General features: G+C 48.1%; 3 protein-coding genes across 8 annotated transcripts; 1 reads left to right on the top strand and 2 right to left on the bottom strand.

Moving 5' to 3' along the window:
- Positions 1-520: 520 nt before the first annotated feature.
- FOXG_10296 (uncharacterized protein) lies at positions 521-6,942 on the bottom strand. 6 transcript variants are annotated; one of them, XM_018389579.1, is made up of 9 exons: positions 6,677-6,839; positions 5,244-6,625; positions 4,228-5,067; positions 2,911-4,130; positions 2,692-2,852; positions 2,611-2,641; positions 1,594-2,561; positions 1,346-1,536; positions 521-1,297 (listed from the first exon to the last, which is right to left on the bottom strand). In XM_018389579.1, the coding sequence occupies exons 3-7, from the start codon at positions 5,023-5,025 to the stop codon at positions 2,387-2,389; spliced, it is 2,385 nt and encodes a 794-aa protein (XP_018247872.1). In that variant the 5' UTR covers positions 5,026-5,067; positions 5,244-6,625; positions 6,677-6,839; the 3' UTR covers positions 521-1,297; positions 1,346-1,536; positions 1,594-2,386. The 6 variants fall into 6 exon arrangements, with proteins under 6 accessions (XP_018247872.1, XP_018247868.1, XP_018247870.1 ...); XM_018389575.1 differs by having other exon boundaries at positions 1,594-1,957; positions 2,011-2,341; positions 2,391-2,561; positions 4,228-6,824; XM_018389577.1 differs by having other exon boundaries at positions 1,594-2,341; positions 2,391-2,561; positions 4,228-6,942.
- A 56-nt stretch (positions 6,943-6,998) lies between these two features.
- Positions 6,999-10,248, bottom strand: FOXG_10295 (uncharacterized protein). Its single transcript, XM_018389573.1, has one exon. The coding sequence runs from the start codon at positions 8,796-8,798 to the stop codon at positions 7,644-7,646; it is 1,155 nt and encodes a 384-aa protein (XP_018247866.1). The 5' UTR covers positions 8,799-10,248; the 3' UTR covers positions 6,999-7,643.
- Positions 10,249-17,952: 7,704 nt separating this feature from the next.
- On the top strand, positions 17,953-19,410 carry FOXG_10294 (inositol oxygenase). The gene has a single exon (XM_018389572.1). The coding sequence runs from the start codon at positions 18,330-18,332 to the stop codon at positions 19,254-19,256; it is 927 nt and encodes a 308-aa protein (XP_018247865.1). The 5' UTR covers positions 17,953-18,329; the 3' UTR covers positions 19,257-19,410.
- The last annotated feature ends 36 nt before the right edge of the window (positions 19,411-19,446 follow it).

Here is a 19,446-nt window from a genome sequence, read left to right as displayed (position 1 = left end):
GACATTTATAGATGGGGTATAAGTAACGGAGCGAATCGCCATCCAACATCTACGATATCTTTGGACTACAAGCTTCGTAGCCAGGATTATACTAGATCGACAATTCTGTCACAGCTTGGGCACCTGGCCGAGGATCTGGAATCTTGTGAGTAGTAGTATTGATTCAAGATGATCGTACTGATTTAATCATGTAGTTCAAAAGATATGCGAAGGGGTGAGTTTGCGGGGTGACGCCAGGTATATATTTGGGAGAGTTGAAAATGTGGTAGCTGAGTTAATACGATTTCTCGGTCACCTACCAATGGAACTATGGCTTGAGCCCGAGAAATGAGAACTCCATTGATCCATATACATAGAAAGGGCTCAAAATAGGTTTCTAATGAGAAAATAAAGTTAGACGTTTTGATACCTTCGGAACGCCAGAGTCGTGTTCGTGCCTCCATATATGTGCCCGATTTATCACTTTAACTTCACCTAGGTAGTCGTATGGATATATTGATAATCAAGAACCTCGAACGCTGGTGGACTTGCGATTTTGCAGGATCTTAACCATTCTCTAGGTGCTTTATATATTCTCATGCCAGTCATTGAACCCCTCCTCTTCACTTTATTTGGCTAACGGAGAGTAAGTCTGAGATATGTAGTTGATGGCATAAACGCCTTATCTATGTCTATCTTGAGGCAACACTTAACTAACTGAATACCACTCTCTCAAAGCATTGCTGTTACTTCGTGGGTAGTCATGGACTCGTAATGCTGGTACATGAACCTCCTCTTCTGGCTCATTGTTCTCCTTTGTACCTCTGTCATGGATTTATCATTTCATGGTTATTTCTATAACGCGACATTATAAATGTGGCAGCACGCTTCATGCTGCTTGTCTGCCCTGTGGGCTTCCTCGATAGCTTCCTCTGCCACGTCGGCCACGGTACCAAGGGGGTCGTCCTCGTCGACCACCGCGACCACGACGACGTGGGGTGGAACTGATGGGGTTCTCTCTGGGTTCCGAGATTTCATTGCTGCCGTGCTTGACACCGTCAGTGGTGTTTGTTCCCGCAGTCACACCATCTTCGCCTTGTGGATCTTTATAATTTGATGATAAGCATGTCGCGCTTCTACCTGGCATGGTAGGTTGCGCTTTTTGTTCAGCGCTTTGTTTGTCGGAGCATCGATCGATGGTGCTATCCTGAACCTTCACCGCCCGGGAAGCTGAAGAAAGCGCTTGGTTGTGCTCGGTGGCAACAGGAATTTGGGATCCTGTACTCGTCTTCATAGGAGGCAGTGTAACTCGACGATGCTTCTTATATCAGATACAATGACCATAACATATTTACTTGTCACTTACTGGAGACATCTGCTTCCCTGTCGACGACAGGAGGAGCTCATTGTCCACGTCGGCTCCATCGGAGCCCTGAGATGCTTGAGATGGTTCGCTCTTCGACTGGGCACGACGAGAATAGTACGGCAGCTTATATTCAAAAATCTGACTCTCTGCCACGTCTCGTTTCTTCGTCTCCCCTTCAGCTTCATCTCCACCTTTGACCAAAGTTAGAAGAGTCAGTAGAGTACAGGAACTTGGTGCATTGTGCTTACGCTCCAAGGCTTTTGCTTCGTCAAATTGTTTCGCTTGTTTTTTTTTCAGAGCACGGCCAACGGCTGCAATAAATGCTCTCCTTTTCTCGCTGGAGTCCGTAGCTGGCGTTGTAGTGTCGCCGCTACTCGTAATGGTTCGACCCTCCTATGGCCGGCCAGTCACGGCTGTCGTCTTCAAAGTCTTCTCATCTTGTTCGGCAACCTCGTCAGACCACTGTCGGCTCGTTTGTGAGCTTACATTTATCAGTCCGTCTTGAGCGGCAGAGCTGGTCGATGCCTCAGAAGTCCTAGTCTCCATGGATTTCCTGATCTTGGCCAACCTGCGAGGAGTAAATGTAGCGGCAACTGGATTCAACCGGGTTCCCTGCAAGTAAAGGTTAGAATCACCAAAGACTATTTATCTTCGGCTGAAACTACCTCTTGCTTGCGACCTTGGGTAACGGTATCATCCTCTGCGCTGGCTCTGGCTTCAGATGACGTCGGTTGTTCGTTGGTTGCTGTTGTCGGCTTGTTGACTTTTGATAGTTCGGTTCTGGTCTGCTCTGAGGATAGGTCGTTAACAAATCCTGCTTGGCCAGCCGAGACATCAGCGTCTTCCTCCTTGGTTCGCACAAAGACCTGCTTTGACCAAAGATCGGCGTATCTCCCACCAGCCACGATTAATTCGTCATGGTTCCCCTGCTCAAGTATCTCGCCATTTTCAACTACAATAATCCGGTCTGCGTTCATAATCGTTGAAAGACGGTGGCTTTGTGAATTAGCATAATCTGAAAGACACTGACATGCGATAAACTTACGCGACGATGAACGTGGTTCGGCCCTGGCACAGCCTCTTGAAAGATATCTGAATCTGTTGTTCTGTATCCGTGTCAACCGCACTGGTGGCTTCATCGAGCAGAACAATGTCCGGCTTCTTCAACATTGCTCGAGCAATTGCAATTCGCTGAAGCTCACCGCCAGACAGTTTCCTACATAAGTCAGCGTAGAATTCTATAGTAATATCCAAGGTTCGCTTACACGCCGCGCTCTCCAACCCGTGTCTTGTATCCTGTTAAAATTAGCAATTGTTTGATAGGTAACTCAGAGCTGTTCCCATACCATGGGTGAAGCCTTTGATCTTATCATGAATGCAAGCGGCTTGACATGCTTCAAACACTTCCTCATCGGTCGCGGTTATCCTTCCATATCGTACATTGTTCATAATCGTGTCGTCAAACAGAATTGGATTCTGAGGAACGACTCCAATTCGATCGCGAAGACTAGTTAGTTGTGTTAGTGCTAGGTGTCAAGTGACCATTAGTTAGGATAAGGTCTTACCTGAACAGATCAACATCTCGTATGTCTTGACCATCGATGCAAATACGGCCATCGCCCACATCGTAAAACCGATCAAGGAGTTTGATGAGTGTAGATTTTCCTGCTCCTGTGGCGCCTACGAAAGCGACTGTCTGGCCAGCAGGAACATGGAAGCTGACATTCTTGATGATGCCCTTCTTCTTGTCATAACTGAAAGAAACTCGTTCAAAATCGACCTCCCCAGCTACGAACTTCAACGGTCTAGCTCCCTTCTGATTTTCAACTGATGGCTGAGTTCTCATGATGTCCAACAGGCGCTCGGCATCGATGAAATCATCGCTGACGTTCTTTCCCAGCTTCGCAAAGAACTGAAGCGGTGATGTCAATTGCGCCCAATACATCAAAAGCATTGCAAATTGTCCAGATGTTGCGTGACCTGCTCTGATACGGTATACTGCCAGAAATGCGCTCGCGAGAAGACCAGATGTCAGGACCAGGGTTTGAAATCCGATTGAGATATACCACCCAAGCACATATTGCTGCTCTCTAAGCCAACGATTTGTGACTGCATTGGCGTGTCGATTGTCTTCATAACCGATCTGATTGAATGCGCTAACTGTCTGCCACCCAAGGAAGCCAGACTGGCGCACATAGTGTTCTTCATATAGTGCATTGACACGATTGCGGCTTGCAGTTTTGGAGTTAGCAACAAGTTTGCTGGCAATAAGAAGGAAGAAGACACCGGTAGCCACGGTAATAAGTCCTTCGTAGGGGCCAAAGGTGATAGAAAGGTAGACAATAGCCACCCCCATATCAATGAGCATGGGCACAGCATAGAGCAAGACATTCTCAATAACATTGGAAACCGCACTGCCCCCATATATCGCCATCATCATATCTGATGAGCTTTTTGAGTCGTGGAAATCTGCTGAAAGATGCATCATGTGCGAGTAGGCTGCTCGTGTCAATGCGTCGTGGGAATAGTACTTAACAGGAACCCAGAGCCATTGACGCACAAGCTCGATACCCGACTCAGAAGCAGCTAAGCGGAGGGCAGCAAATACAAGAACCGAAATCCACGGATTGCTGTTACCGAAACCATTCAGGCTGTCCATGATAATGCCTGTCTGGCGAGGGATGAGTAGGTGAAGAGCATTGGATGCGAACAGGCATAGGCACACGGCCGCAGCACGAAGTTGCAGGCCAACATTACCGACAGGCCAGACGTATGGAAAAAGAATCTTGTTATGAGTCAGCGCAATGACCCTTACACAGTTACAAGCAGTGGTATTAGTTGGGGGCTCAATTGGTGAATATGTGCAAGTATTCTTCACTTACCTTGAAGCCTTTGGCGTACTCAAACCAGTTCCCACCTTCCTCGAGCCTCTTCTTCATAGCCTCTTTGGCCTCTCTCTCTCGGCGTTCCCAACTATACTCCGGGGCCTCTTCTTCTTCTTCTTCTTCTTCCTCGGCCTGGAGTGTCGATCCATATCCAGATTCCCGACTGGTCGGACTGTCAGGTGATGTAGTTGTAACTTTGGGTAACAATGGTTCCTGCTCTTCATCGGATTTCAATTTTACAGAAAAGCCAGCAGCGAACAAACTAGCGAGTGATATGAAAGACAGGCAACGAATGCTGATGCTAACGCTTGCAAGGATGCTGAAGATATCGAATGGGGAGAACAATCCCGAAATAGCAGACAGTACAGTGATTGCAATATCAAAAGACAGGCCAAGCAACCAAGACCCGATGAAAGGATAGAAGGGGCCCTCTTCAGTGTCGAGGCAGCGACTGAGTTGGATCCCGAACGCCAGAATGCAAGCCAGATGTCCAATGATGATGTGATCTTCTGTTGGCCAGTTCTGTGAGAGGACCGCCCGAGCCCCAAGCAGCAACAACTGGGTAGTGTATGTCAGGATGCACAGGAGGTAGAAGACGAGTGTCAACCGTCGGTTGGGACATTTCGTCTTTCGCTCATCTTTGTCAGGAGAGTGTACTGTACAGGCCGAAACGAGTGAGGCGAAGAAAAAGTAGATGAAAACGAGAGCTGGGTACAAGTAGTACAGGATCACCAAGGCGGTTTCCGCGGGTGAGTTGGCCGCCATAGTGGCTAAGTTTGGATCGAGCATCTGCATCGATCAGGAAGATGAAGCTCTGAAGATTCCAGATAAAGTCGACTGAAACAATGAGCGGGATTCCAATTAAGTGGCGAAGCTGGCAACTTGAGAGCAAGATAAGGTATGCAGGAAGCGGCCAAGAAAGAGTGTATGAAGTACCCTTGGGGGAAAAGCGAATGACAAGAAATGGGGAAAAGGGTAACCTCTCGATCCGCCGTAGCAAAGATTGCACTCACCGGTCGTAACCGTGGTGTAATACTGATAGCGGGAACCGGCGTTGAAGGAGAATTTGAGGATGCAGAAGTTCAGTTTAAGGCCAAGAGTTGAGTATCACAAAATGCGGTGGGACGTAACAAACGGGATCTCTCCTGCGCGTTTGCGTTCGCACTGGGCTGCTTCTTTCCTTCCTTGAGTTACCTGAACAAGGTACAATCAATCAGGCAAGTCAGCTGCTTGCGATTACCAAAATGTCTTGGTCTGTCTGGTATGCGGGAAGGTGCGATGCGCGGTCGGATATTCCAGGTTGGCCTGTTCCGTCCCGTCTGTGGCTCGGGTAGTACAAGACGCTTTAACCTCAGGTGAGGTGAGGTAGTCGTCAGCGGTGAAAAAGTCTTCTTCCTCACGCGCTCATTCAATCGTCGGTAAATCTGAAGCGAAATCCGTCCAATTCTTTCGGTGACAACCTACAATGAAGCATGTATTTCCAATGCTTTCCTTGCAATCAATTGAGTCACGAGGACACAATGGTGATATCTGCTTTCGACCAGGGGATGTGGATGATAGGCGCTTTGCTCTGACGAGCTTGACGATTTTTACTTCGCCTAAAACCTCCCCCGACTAATGCGCTTGTTATTGAAGCCCGGCCTCAAGAGAAACTTCAGAGCGGCATCTAACAGCACTGGTGCCTCAATATTTGTTGAAGAGGCCCAGCGGATGTTTATTGCTGAGGCGTCGAGGAATTTCCACGCCGTGAGGTAATGAATACCTTGTATGATGATGCCTGTCAGAGTGTCTGCTAAATTTGGGAAGTCGAGGGCAACTCCAATTCGATTTCTCGCGGAACTGAGAAGCTTTTCGAATGCCGACTTGCAAGTAAAGGGTTTGAAAGAAGGAATCCTAGCGTTTGCAGAATCGTCCAGCTTGAAATATATTCAGGGCAAAATTCCATGTGGCTCAACTTCTCAAAGGGGCATACTTCCTTAACTTGCGACAAGGGTACATTAGTCGTTACGAAGCTATCCTTATGGGCCATACCCACTCCAGTCTGGCCATCTTCACCGGCTCATGCGCCTTGCAAAGGCTGATTGGTGTGTAGCCAGTCTTCAACGACTTGGGATCGCCTCGCGGAATGGAACCCCTGGTTTACGGTCAGCAGCGATGTTACAAGGGAACGTGATGCTGTCACCGCTGAATTACCGACCGCTGGGGAGATCTCCAACAACCCGCATTGCCCCCCTGCTACAGCCCCAGCCCCAGTCCTAGCTGAGGCTCAACCCAGGCTCAAGATGCACTACAACAACTTGGTCATGTGTCTGCGGATTTCTCTATAACCTCCTGCCAATTCATACCGCCGGACCCGGGCTCAGAGCGTTGCGCACTTTCTTGTCTAGCCGTATCACTGCCGCAACATCTTAGCTTTCTCCGGAGCTATGCGATTGCACTGCGAGACCTCAAGTATCGAACCATGCTTTGTCTGTGTCGAGCCGGACCAAATCAAAACAGATGGATCTGAATTCACAACACTGCAACCATCTGTTCTGCGACTACATGCAGACAACACTGATCACTAAAAGTCTGTTCGTCATTTCAGGCACCCCAGTGGTAGAAATTGGGTGGACATGGAATTCATTTTGTATTCATCCGACTTAGTTAAGCTTGGCGTTGAGCATTTTCCATCAGCCCATTATCCCCAACCCTGCTCTCCAACGATATTGACATGAATCTCCTCATTCAATACAATGACGTGCAGGTTCAAGGTGGCGATTGAGAATTTTTGGCCCATCAACCTAGTGGGTCACTCCGATGCCATCACCACATTCGGCATGCTCTAATGCAGACGTTCGATTAGCTGCAGGGGAAACATGAGATCTGGGATCACCCCACACTCTTCGATCTGGAACAACAGCGATCCACCTCGTATTTAGGCATTTGACACGCTCACAACGCTCTAATCTGTGAAAACTCCAATGAAGCTTGGAACTTAGTGGGACACGTCTGCATCACCTAATAGCCATTGCCTCATTTACCATGAGTTCAGCAAGCAATGAATATACTACGACGATGTACACTGAAGGAGGATGAGTGCCTCGGGCCATTGAGCTTTGAAAACATAAGAGGATAAGCACGACAAGCAGATCACGGCCAGCTGGTTCGGCTGTTAAGTAAGAGCTCACCCCTCTTTGCATTTCAATGAGAAACCAGTTGATCTTAACTTCTGGATTGCTGGATAATATAAAGCATATTGGCTAACCTCCCTTGATACAGAACGCTCACAACATGTCACTCTCAAGCCAAAAACGCCTTCACCCATGCTCGTATATACAAAATAGCTTTTGCCTCAGTCCGCTTTCGAAAATCTCAATCAAGCTACAAGATCGTAATGCCCAAAGCGGCGGTACAGGATCATAGCCTCGTTACTAAAATCCCCATGAAGGATTCCAACTGATAACATCCACATGCTGGGGTGGAGGTCCCATACCGACATATACCTCGGATTCGGGATGATGAAGTGGTGTCATGCTGGTGAGCGGTTGACTATGCAGCTGGATTGACCCTTTGTTGTAAGGGTTCATTGGCATCTCGAAGATTTCCTCTCCAACCTCTGATGATGAGGCATGACCTGTTTGGAAAGGCTGTGACCAGGCTGGCGAGACTCCTTCAAACTCCGGAGTAGGCACACCCAGGGATTCAGTGGGGCTGGTGCCGCTATGGCATGAACCTCGACGATATGGGCTCATGGGGTCATTGTCGGGCTGGAAGGCCGATGAACAAGAAAGCAGGCCATCAACTGTCTTCTTGGCTTCATTGGCGATATATTTCTGAATCAGTACACAGTTGCAGTCTGTGTGTTGCAGCAATTGCGTTTTCAGGTGATATATCTCAGCTGTCAATGAGTCAAAGCATGAGGAAAGATATCGGTTCTGGTCTTCCATGGCTTGTTCCTGGGAAGCAAGGGCAGATGCTTCGTCTCGTTTTCGAAGACGACACTTGGTCGCGGCTATCCTGTTGCGTTCAAGAATACGTCGACGTCGAGGGTCCTTAGGAAGGTCGTCCTCATCAAGCTCAATCTCCTGATGAAACTTCCCCGACTCCTTGGCTCCTCCTTTGGGCTTGCGGCCACGCTTCTTCTGCTTTGGGGAACTGGGCACAGCTCTGGGGCCACTATCTTCTTTGGGGGTGATGATGCTTAACTGGGACGGTTTTCGATTTCGAGCCCGACGGGCAGGCTTTTGCTCGATCTCGCTACTTGGCAATGTAGCCAAAGAAGGAAAAGGGTCATTGGGTGCATTGGATGCCGGGTTATACTGGAATGGTGCTTGCATAAAGCCAAGTGCCAGTTCTTGTGGGCGAGGAGAACCACCTATGGCCTCTTCAAAGAAGGAAGGGTCTTGAACTTGTGCAGGGACAGGCTGGTATCCCATGTTTCCTCGACATGTGGGCGATGGTGTTCTAGTATAATATGGAGAAGGGGTCATGATATATCCTGGTGATGGGGTTGCGGTCATAATGTTCATGGGATTTCCAAATGGAGGTTCCATATGGTGAGGATAAGAGTGTACAAAGGCAGCCATTGGAGTCTTGTAGTCTGTCCGGTCGAACAGATTGCAGTTGATTCTTATATCGGGCTGCTCGGCAGAGTTGAGACGGAAACGTCAAAGGTCGAAATAAGAGTTGAATGGTTGGTCAGTCTTTGGTCAATTGGATTTAGCTGCTGATACAGGAAGGCAAAGAACAATACTTTGTTTTCCGAATTGACATAAAGAGATCAAAGAGGAGGGGAATAAGGGGATGGCGACTGAAGGACGGGGGGGTGTTCACTCAATATATGATAGGTATAATCCGAACGTCTTTACTCTAGGTCTTACGAAACAGTACGTTGTACTCAACACTCCTCCAGGGAACCAGGTCCATCAAATATGCACGGCAGCTCTCACCCCAGTGCAGCCACATTATACCAGCACGCCTGATTAGTGCTCAAGCAGAGGACGGCATAATCCAGGCAAGGCCGTGAGGGGAAAATAGACTTTCGATCAAAGTGGAAGAGCTTTAGACAACGCCTTCCATTGCTGCTGCGGCATGCTAGGGCCAACAACAAGCCCCTCAAGCCCTCAGATACCTTCCATCTTATTGGTCCGGACTCCTCTCGGATGGTACTCTTAGTCCATGTCTCCTCAGAGATGCCGAGTCTGCAACAGCTTCCTACAGGTCTGGAGAATGTGCATTGACTTGGACGCCCTCGCGTAATAACACATCAATCAAGTCTCATGGCTAACGGGGGACACATGTTGTGATGTGCCTAAGACTCTGTCATCCGTCGCATTTCGTCCGGAATTGAATGGGCTTCGAACTAAGTACGGAAGTCTGCAAACCGTTGTACCTGGAAGCAGGCACGGTGGCGTTTAAATTCCCATACTCCTGGAAGAGATGCTAATATTTCCTTCAGACGACACTTGGCCAGGTCTCAATAGTTTCGGCCACCATCAGAAGCCACATTATCTGCATATTCTGGACCTGGTAAACCCATTTCAAATTGAAAGGGAAAACATCAAAGGTTCAAGTCTTGATGTGGCAATACCTATTCTCCAGCTGGTGTGGCACTTATCAAACTGAGAGGAAACGGTGAATTCCGAGGGTTGTTCTAACATCTGTTTAAAGAAGCGGCTGGCCCAGCGTCGTAAGCCAATTGCCGAGTATGATTGATCTAGACTCATTCACGCCAACAAGCCTAAAAGACGATCGCTGCTTATGCTATACTTTCATGGCGATAGTCGAAGGATGTTAGCATTGCATAGCAAGCCGACAGCGGCCGAGCCCAAGCGGCCTGGATGTTAGGTCACAACAACTCGGCCGAAGACTCACGAACGAAAGCAACACTACATCGGAAAGAAAGCTTGATCCTTGGCAAGCTACATGGACCCCAGGCCCGGCCCATGTCTTCCTGCATCCGAGATGGGCGAACTTTGGGGCTAGACAAGGGACTAAGCTTAGGCCAAACTGGTCAGGAACTTCAATACTAGCAGGATATGAACAGATCTTCTTAGCTCATCCTGAGCAACGAACCAGTGGGTGAGATGATCAACAAGCTTTCCGACGGCAGCGATGAACTAAAGCATCAGATTGAAGGTAAGTTAAGACATGTTCGGCATGGCGCAAAATAAGCCTGTGGCTCAGTTACGCGCAACGATTGATGTGAGACTTGATGAAGCATCTGCGGGGTTGGTATCGTCAAGCTGATGGGGTCGAAGATAGCATTACAGCTGAATGTCCACCAGGTGCGGGTGTATAAACGATTAGATACCAGTCGACAGCACAATTTGGTCCCTGATGCAACTGACGTTGCTTGGGCATATCTGCAAGGGCTGTACTCAGTACTGCCGATCCTGATAACTGACTGCTTCGTGCATTGGAGCCTCGATGCCAGATTTCATGGGTGGCTAGTGATCCTGAATTTCGATAAGCTCGCTTCCCAATTGATCATGAATGTGTTTGGGCAGTTCATTACGGTACTGGCGCCACCGTCCGCCTAGCAGCAAGGTGCATGCATAACGAGGATCAAGGTTGATCGTTGGTGGCGCTTTTGGCGCTTTTGGCGCTCTTGAGTCGAGACCTTGTGTCCTCAGTGAGCCACAGTATTCAAGGTTTGCCGAGTTCCTGGAAACCGTGTGACCGTTGAACCTCTGCTACAGCTAGCTCCTCGACCCCCGTTTCACTTTATCGACAAAGCCTTGCATGTCTCTCTCCATTTGGCCAACAGATTCCTGGCAGACAACAACGCACGCACGCCTTATGAGCCTTTGAAGCTCGGACACTGGGCAGGACTTTACATACAGGAATGGAACAGTCAAGAGAAAGATGCCAGGTCTCGAGAAGAAACGAGTGAATGCGATCAAGAGGCAACTCATTCGTTTTCTGGTGGCTCTTGCATTTCAGGTAGCCACAAGTTAAGATGGGCTGACCACACCCATATTTTACGAAGTAAGCGAGTGCAACATCATCAAGCTTTTCCCATTGAATGAACGAAGTTCTCCTCGGAAATTGGTCTGCTTTTGCCTTGGTTTGCTAAGGCACAGCTCTGCAGTCTCTGTTTCCTGCGCTATTGTTCGATACTGTGTATGCAATACCAGACCTTCGCGGTAAGTACTTTACACTGAGATGAAGCATTCATAATAGGCTAACCGGGCTCCTGGCTCAAAGCCCACTTCGTATTCCCGGATCGACAGGCGCCCGCAAAGATTTCCATCCTCGGATGGATGTTGTTTTGCTCCGCAAGTGGAGAGAAATCTTTCTTCAGAACATCACAAACTGTGATCGGAGGGCGCCGACGGAGAGAGTTAACTGGCAACCCAAGGTTGAAGAGCCGCTAATTACACTTTAGTCTCAGCTAATCATGGGAAACTAAGCCAAGAGCATCAATTTCCTTAGCCTGGCCAGCAACCACCATCGAGCGAACTGTACACTGGAGAATACGGCTATGTGATGCCGCTTCAGCGATCCCTCCATCAGCTACGAATACTGCGCTACAGATATTGGCTCTGCCACTGTCGGGCATAAGCTCCTGCTCCCCAACCCCGCTCCAGGATGCAACGTCAAGCCAGGCTGAGTTGACGGGGAAATGATCCGCAATGCATCGGAGAGGCAATCGACAACGGTTTAGTTAAACCTACAGTAGTAGTCTGCAACTCTTGGAGAAGACAAAGTTCGCAAGCCCATCTGCCTGTGCACAACAACACCCCGTGGCATCCACGCTATGTGGCTGTTCTGGACATGAAACCGACCCTGGATTGCACCTAGCAATAGTTCCAGGGGACCGGACTGGAACTGGTTCAAAGCCAAGATCATTCGTATCGTTATTGCAACATCCCACCGCACGGTTATTCTCCGTAGGGCTGGTATGGATTACCTGGTGGGTCCGAGTTTCCCGGCCGGGAGAACTCCTCAAGGTAAGGAGCCCGTAAACCGTTCATCATAAGGATAATATTGTGACGAATTCTTCAGGTGAGGGGGCTTTTCTTCGTAGCCTCTTCTGCAGACATAAGCGATTTCTTACCATGCTGCCATCCCAAGGGTTCCGACCATTGCATCTCCACAGCTGTGTCCAGTCAGCTTGCATCTGCTAGAGAAACGTGTCCTCTCTTTCCATGAATTTCTAGCTAAGCTTTGTGGATTGATCAAGACCCTAGTTTATTAAGGAGCGTTGAGCTATCTCAGAGGGATATTCCCGAGAGTGTGGAGAGAGACAACAAGACTTGCACTTCTGGATGTGCGCACGGATCTCGTGCTTGAGGCAGACAGGGTGTGAACCTCGAAATTCTCTCCCATTGTGCCATCCACAGTTCGAGACGTTCCTGAAGAGGGTGGTTCCTGGCTGTCTCTACGGACAGGGGATTGGCGCAACGACAACCCCTCCTCGACAAGGTTTTGATGGACTGGTGAGTGTTGTGCTAACCACCGTGCCCTGGTAGTAAAATGGCACCTGTCATCTCTTGCGTGGACTCGATGTCTTTGACATCACACCCTCAGGAAATCGATTATTGGCGAGAGGCTAGAGGCTGCACTGTTAGATGCACATGCAGCTCGCGCCACAGGACGATGAGAGGCTTGATCTGATCACCAACCATCTTCTTGGCCTGGACGCTGTTTTGGGTACGGGTTCAGCCATCCTCAGGCAACACTACGCACGCAGGCTAATGGATAAACAAAGCAGTATCCTCGTCGACTCTTTACGAATATGGATAATCCAAGGCAGTTTTGCAAGGAAGTTGCTTGCACAGTGGAATGCTCTGACTCTAGCCAAAAGTACTCCAACATAGCAACACCGATCGCCCTCCAAAGATGGTTAAACCTACTGATCTGCGCTACCTGGCTAGCCCTTGTCAACAAACCGTTACGTGAAATCCACCCCAGAGACTCTTTGGGTACGGTACTTGATCACAGAGATACGATAGCAAGTGGCTGCGACTTTCGCATGTGATTCTTAGTCGCTGCAGACTACTACATATTTACGTATCGAAAGTGTCCTCTTGACGCAATCACACACCAAGAAACAGTTTTCCCCGTTGCTAGACAGCATGCAAACTCCAGCACGTTAACCGGTATCTTGTATCTCGCTATTCGTAGCAAATGTCACCGTCAATCACATTCATCCCAGTGGTTATTTTTGTTCACGATCTCCTTAGCAGATCTGTCTCTATTAGGCAATTTGAAGAGTCCAATTAACTGGCGAGATCCAGATCTGGGCCATTTTCAGATAGTCCGATTAGTGAAGATGGCCAAGCCAAAAGTAGCCAGGCGGCATCAGGCTTAATGCCCTTGATAGCAGATGGCCCAGGCCAGGCCAGGCCAGGCACTCATAGTTTTGTCGGATGTAGTTTTCCTTGAGGCGTTTATTTTGGATCACGTCTAAGCACCTCAGTGCATCCACGATCCAGGGTACAGCACATGGCCTGACTTTCACATTTAGTAACGGCCGTTTTATTCGGCAGTTACGCTAATGAACAGCTTATTCCCATCTCATGGGTGAAACAAACACGGATATAACTCAACGACATGGCGACAAGTGGGCCTCGATTGTCAAAGCGCAAAGTCCTCTCCACACCAGTTTTATGGAAAAGGGAGTTCTTCGCGATGAGTTATATCTTGGTCGCCAAGCCAGTCTTCCTTGAATCTAGCCGTAGTGAGTCGCCGCGGCTTGTGTCACCAGTCAAGTCTCTGGTTGGTGCAATGCATCAGACAGGGTGACATATCGGATCCACGGCTGAATATGCAAACATTCAAAAAGAGATAAACCAGGCTGTCCACTGACGATTGTCGCTTAGCAGTTGAGTGAATTCTAGGACCTGTTGGGAGAGGGAGAGGCCCCATCTCCTGAACATAGGATCAAAACATTCGGAATGAAGCGCCTTGACGGTCACGGATGTGTTCCACCAACATGATTTATCCTGGACCGACGAATCATAACCTCAACGGGCTCAGTACCCGGTTGAAACCCAGATATCAAGGAAGTCAAGGGTACATACTCTCGGGCTCTTGATCAGAGGCTCAAGGATCTCGACAGGGAGCTTAACCTTGATGATCTACATGCACGGATGCTTGCCTGCTTCAATGTACTCTGTACGCTTGGACACCGCTTGCTGTTTCAAGTGCAGCCTTACCCTCGAGTCTTAAATTTTGATAATTTCTCGTGTCTTTGCACCAGCCCCAGCTGACGTCTGTGCTGCCGGAGAAGCAATGACCAAACTTGCAGGGATACCTAGGTCTTGGTAGGGATTCAAGGTATTTTAGAGTTGGTGATTGGAGTTTCGGGCTCTGAAAACCCCTGGTATCAAACTTGTCACCTCGAAAGTATGCATTAGTTGCTTTGGCTCAAATCGATCTGAGATGGCACTATCTCGTTAGTCGAATCCCCCCTCCCTTGACTCACAACTGGCAGTTGATTCCTTGAACATCCCAAGTTTCATCGATCGAGCGAGCCCTTGCTTGCGACTCTAACAACGATCAAAGTTTCACGGAAAATCATCGCACGGAACATGAAGAGCCCTGGATGTCACCTTGAGAGTTTAACCTGTAGTCGCAATTGCCGCGGTGGATATGGTGGCTCCCGAGGCCCGGACGTCCCCGATGCCTGGAGCGACTCGAGATGTCGGCCGGGATCCCAGCCTGTCGAGCTCGGTTGACGATAGCCGATTTCGGGGTCTTGCATCAAAACGAGGCTTTGGTGAAGACAGCCCATGTTTCATGCGTTGTGGGTTATGTTCCGCTTTGACATCCTGCCAACGACGCTTATGTTGTAGACAAGGATATTTGTAGCCATCATCTTGCTTCCCTGTTGGAAGACATGACCTATGATAGTGATAGACTTGATCCATGCTGCACATCAAACATTTTGATCGTTTCTTGCATGACTGGCTCGGGGCGAGCCAATTTCTGAGTCATATGCAGAAGGGCGTGATGGGCAGCACCAACGTCTGTGGTTTCTTACAAGGGACAAAACGTGGTAAGATGCCGAGGAGCGTATCAGACAGTTTTAAAACCCCGTTTTAATTCGCTTTCGGGTACTGGGGGCTCAAAAATTCTCCTTGAATAGTTGGGGAGTCGAGGCAGGCCCACATTCTTGAAAGTTGAAGTTCTCGACAGTCACTCCAGAGTCACTCATTGATATTATCTAGTTATCAGACCAATTTCATGGGATGATGACACAGCCACCGCTTTCCTGTGACTGTTTTACTGCGACTGATTCCAAACACCCTGGATCTTATTGGGCTTTGGCTTTGTTTAAGGACATGATGATCTGGGAAGGTTGGGCCGAGCAGGCGCCTCAACCTATGAGGCCATTAACTCATTATTCAAAAAGGGCTTGATGTCTAACACTTCTATTCAGGCTTTGCTACTTATTATTTGAAACTTTGTCGTATGTATAGTTTTATTTGAATATTTGCTGGGTGTTGTTTCTTTTCAAACCTTATCAAGTCTCCTCAGCTTCACTTTCAAGCCTTGCTCATATACGAGTACAGCACAGCTTCCAGCAGCCTACTCAGTCTGCGTTTTGACTTTTATCTTGAGTGTTCTTTATTCTTTCTTCCTATAAGGACTGCACTGTTTATTAAAAGGCTCGGTCTCATCGGAGATTTAGATTGCAAAGGTTAAGATTCAAGTTTAGTCTCGCGTGATGACGATGCACCCGTTGTACCAAGTTTATCTACAGGGTAACTACAATAGTCTCGTTATCCGTAGTTGTACACTGGTAGGCCCAGGGCACAAGAACGTATATGTTCATGCCTTGTGGATAGACAATGTATTCCCTCACATATATATGGGAGCTCTATTCATTAGCCTTGTCATTATACGAAATCAGACATGACTCAGGTACCTCTCATAAATATTCTGGCCTCTATGTCAAGCAATGGTAGGTGTGAGCGTTATTCCTATGGATCTTGAGCGGGCCTCCCAATGCCGTTCTCCACGACCGGCTTAGATATTGTCTGCGAATTCTGTGGATACAGGTCATTGGATGTCGTCAGAGGCATTCACGATATCAATAATTTTATTTCTTTCTTTAGTAGGAATACATATCGAGCATATTACTTCACATCGTCGACAAAATTTCCCATATATGTCGAGCAATCATTACACTTTTGACAATTACCGCTAAATTGAGCCGGCGTAAATCCATCTGGACACACTATATTTCCCTATATATTTATAATACACACGACGTATACCACAAGATACTTATTATTCCTCAACTTCATGCAGAGTAGGGTCCTTATGGTGAACCAGTAGAAAATACAGTAGGCATTGCTGACAATACAATATTGAGACTCAAACAGAATGGTGTAGGTTAAGCCACTGCGGATGCCAGATAGCGTGAGCATTTGCTAGAACGACACAATAGACAACTAGAAGTCAACGTCGAAAAAGAGGTGTTTGATCGTCAAAGGTTGGCATTGAAAGCGTGAGGTGCACAAGATATAAGTGATCGGTTTGATGATTAAAGAGGTGTAATTGTTAAGATACTTCTCTTGTTCTAGCATGAAACCGACGCTCAAGTATTTCACCCACGTCAGAGTCTCAGAGCAGGTGAATAAGAGGATAAATTATTCGGATTATTTCTGCGAAATGATCTGATATCAATCAGAATTTCATCAAGATGCCTGACATTCAATGTTTGAATCAGCTGACAAGAGAGAAGAATATGGCTGATAATCAACGTTTCGTAGCAGCTGCACAATGACCCAATGATCGGGGAGTCTTACTTAAAAAGGCAATCCCTCGAAATCGAGCTCTCCGGAACTAACTAAATGAACTCAGGGACCAGTAATTTTAGCGCGGAATCCAAGATCTCGTATGCGCTGTATGACGCTTAAATTCTTAGCCCACTCGGACAAAATTACCACGATGGCGAGGAACCAGTAGCCAGACTCCGATTTTGAGTTGATTTCCCACGACCAAGACTTCCGTGCCTGGAACAATATGAGTTGAGCCGCGGGGAAATTTAGCGATTTTGGGAACATCTAAATATGGACCATATTGGAAACAACTCGTCACCCCGGACCGGCTCAGCTTGCCCTCTCTTGAAGATGAATCTAGATCAAGACGCACGTATGGGGAAGTTTGTGGGAGAAGCACCATCAGCTATAATCCTATAATGCTGATAGGTGTTGGACAGTGGATGCATTCCACATGTTAAGAGTTGATATTGAAGCAGCCTTCAAAGCTTCTATTGTCAGAGACAAACTTCTAGACTGTGGCCCTGTCTTGCTCTACCTCTACTTCTAGATCTGCTGATATTGATCACATGAGGCTGTCTTGCCGTATTTGTCTAATTCAGGGTCCAACAATAATCCCCATGTTACCACGCAAGATGAGGCCCCAGAGATCTAAGCGATAGCTGCGTCTAGAACATTTTGAACAAGAATCTCCGAGTTTGCGAAGGGTCTTGAGATCCGGCAATCTTCCCGGTTAATCCCCCGCGTGACGTAGAAAGAAATTAGCAAGGTGAATTAACGTGGCATTTTGAGGTAAAAGTCGACAATATCTCCACTGCCTCCGCACTGATGCTATCCTTGGTGTCTCTTCGACAGCCGTAAACAGCTACAGCCGGCGGATCTAACTGTAAATGGTCGAGAATCTGAGAAGTAAGGGTTCACAGCGGCGTCTCTCCGGCGGATCTAGCTCGATATGTCTCTCTCGACTTAGAAACTCTGCCCGCAGAGTTCCACCATTCTCCAGATCTCGACCAAGTCTCGAAAACTTGACGAGAATTGTAGAGCAAAAACACCCACTCAGATGACGCAGATTGGTCATGTACCCGACTTCGAGTTTGATTATGCGGGGAAAAAGAAGGGGAAAGGATCCATTGATGGTGTGCGCGGGCGGGCAAAGCAAAAACTTCTTGATATGAGGTTGACTTGTAAGGACGGACAGTTTTGACATCAACTACTACATAAGACCATCCTTCTCACGTCTTTGAGATTCAATTCTCCAAGCTCATCATCATTCTCACACTCTCAACTACAACTGAATCTTCAAGAACAATACCAGCCTCTTCTCTCAACTTACCTTATACTACCTCCATCACTTCACTTACACACATCACATTCACAATGGCTCCCGGCGCTGTCGTTGACGATTTCTCCAGCCACGATGGCCAAGCCCTCGAGGTTCTCTCTGACAAGATCGACGATGTCAACGTGATCAAGTACGACGAGACTTCCAAGTTCGACAAGGAGAAGGACAAGAACACTTTCCGCCAATACGCCGACGCCACCGACCGCGTCAAGAACTTCTACCGCGAGCAGCACCACAAGCAGACAGTCGCCTACAACCTCGCTGCCCGCAACCGCTTCTACAACGCCTCTCGTCCTCGTGCCGAGATGACCATCTGGGAGGCCATGGAGAAACTCAACACTCTTGTTGATGAGTCTGACCCTGATACTTCCCTCTCTCAGATCCAGCATCTTCTTCAGTCTGCTGAGGCTATTCGTCGTGATGGCAAGCCACGATGGATGCAGTTGACTGGTCTTATCCACGACCTTGGAAAGCTTATGCTCTTCTTCCCCGAGCTCGAGACTCAGGGTCAGTGGGACGTTGTCGGTGACACATTCCCTGTTGGCTGTGCTTTCTCCGACAAGATCATCTACCCCGAGACCTTCGCTGAGGGTAACCCCGATGCTATCAACCCCGACTTCAACACCAAGTACGGTATCTACTCTCCCAACTGTGGTCTCGACAACGTCATGCTCTCATGGGGTCACGACGAGTACCTCTACCATGTCGTCAAGGACCAGTCCACTCTCCCTGACGAGGCTCTCGCCATGATCCGCTACCACTCCTTCTACCCCTGGCACCGCGAGGGAGCTTACCGCCACCTCATGTGCGACAAGGACCATGAGATGCTCAAGGCTGTCAACGCCTTCAACCCCTATGACTTGTATTCCAAGAGCGACGGTGTGCCCGATGCTGAGAAGCTCAAGCCTTACTACATGGAGCTCATCAGCGAGTACTTCCCCAACCCTGTCATCAAGTGGTAAAAAGGGAATGAAAGCAAAAGCAAAAAAAGAACCGATAGAATTGGGATATAGATGATGTTTTCTTTGGGAATCTGTTAGCCTGGAATTTTGGGACATGGGATATAATGAACTGAGCGAATGATAAATATACTTGTTGTTGATGATCAAACCTGTCTCTTGTCTCTCTCCGTTAAGTGATTGAAGTGAAGTC

The sequence above is a fragment of the Fusarium oxysporum genome, chromosome 7 (genome assembly GCF_000149955.1).
Source record: "Fusarium oxysporum f. sp. lycopersici 4287 chromosome 7, whole genome shotgun sequence".
Taxonomy (NCBI): Eukaryota; Fungi; Ascomycota; class Sordariomycetes; order Hypocreales; family Nectriaceae; genus Fusarium; species Fusarium oxysporum.
Note: the sequence above shows the minus strand (reverse complement) of the source record. Positions and strands in the feature narration are given on the sequence as shown.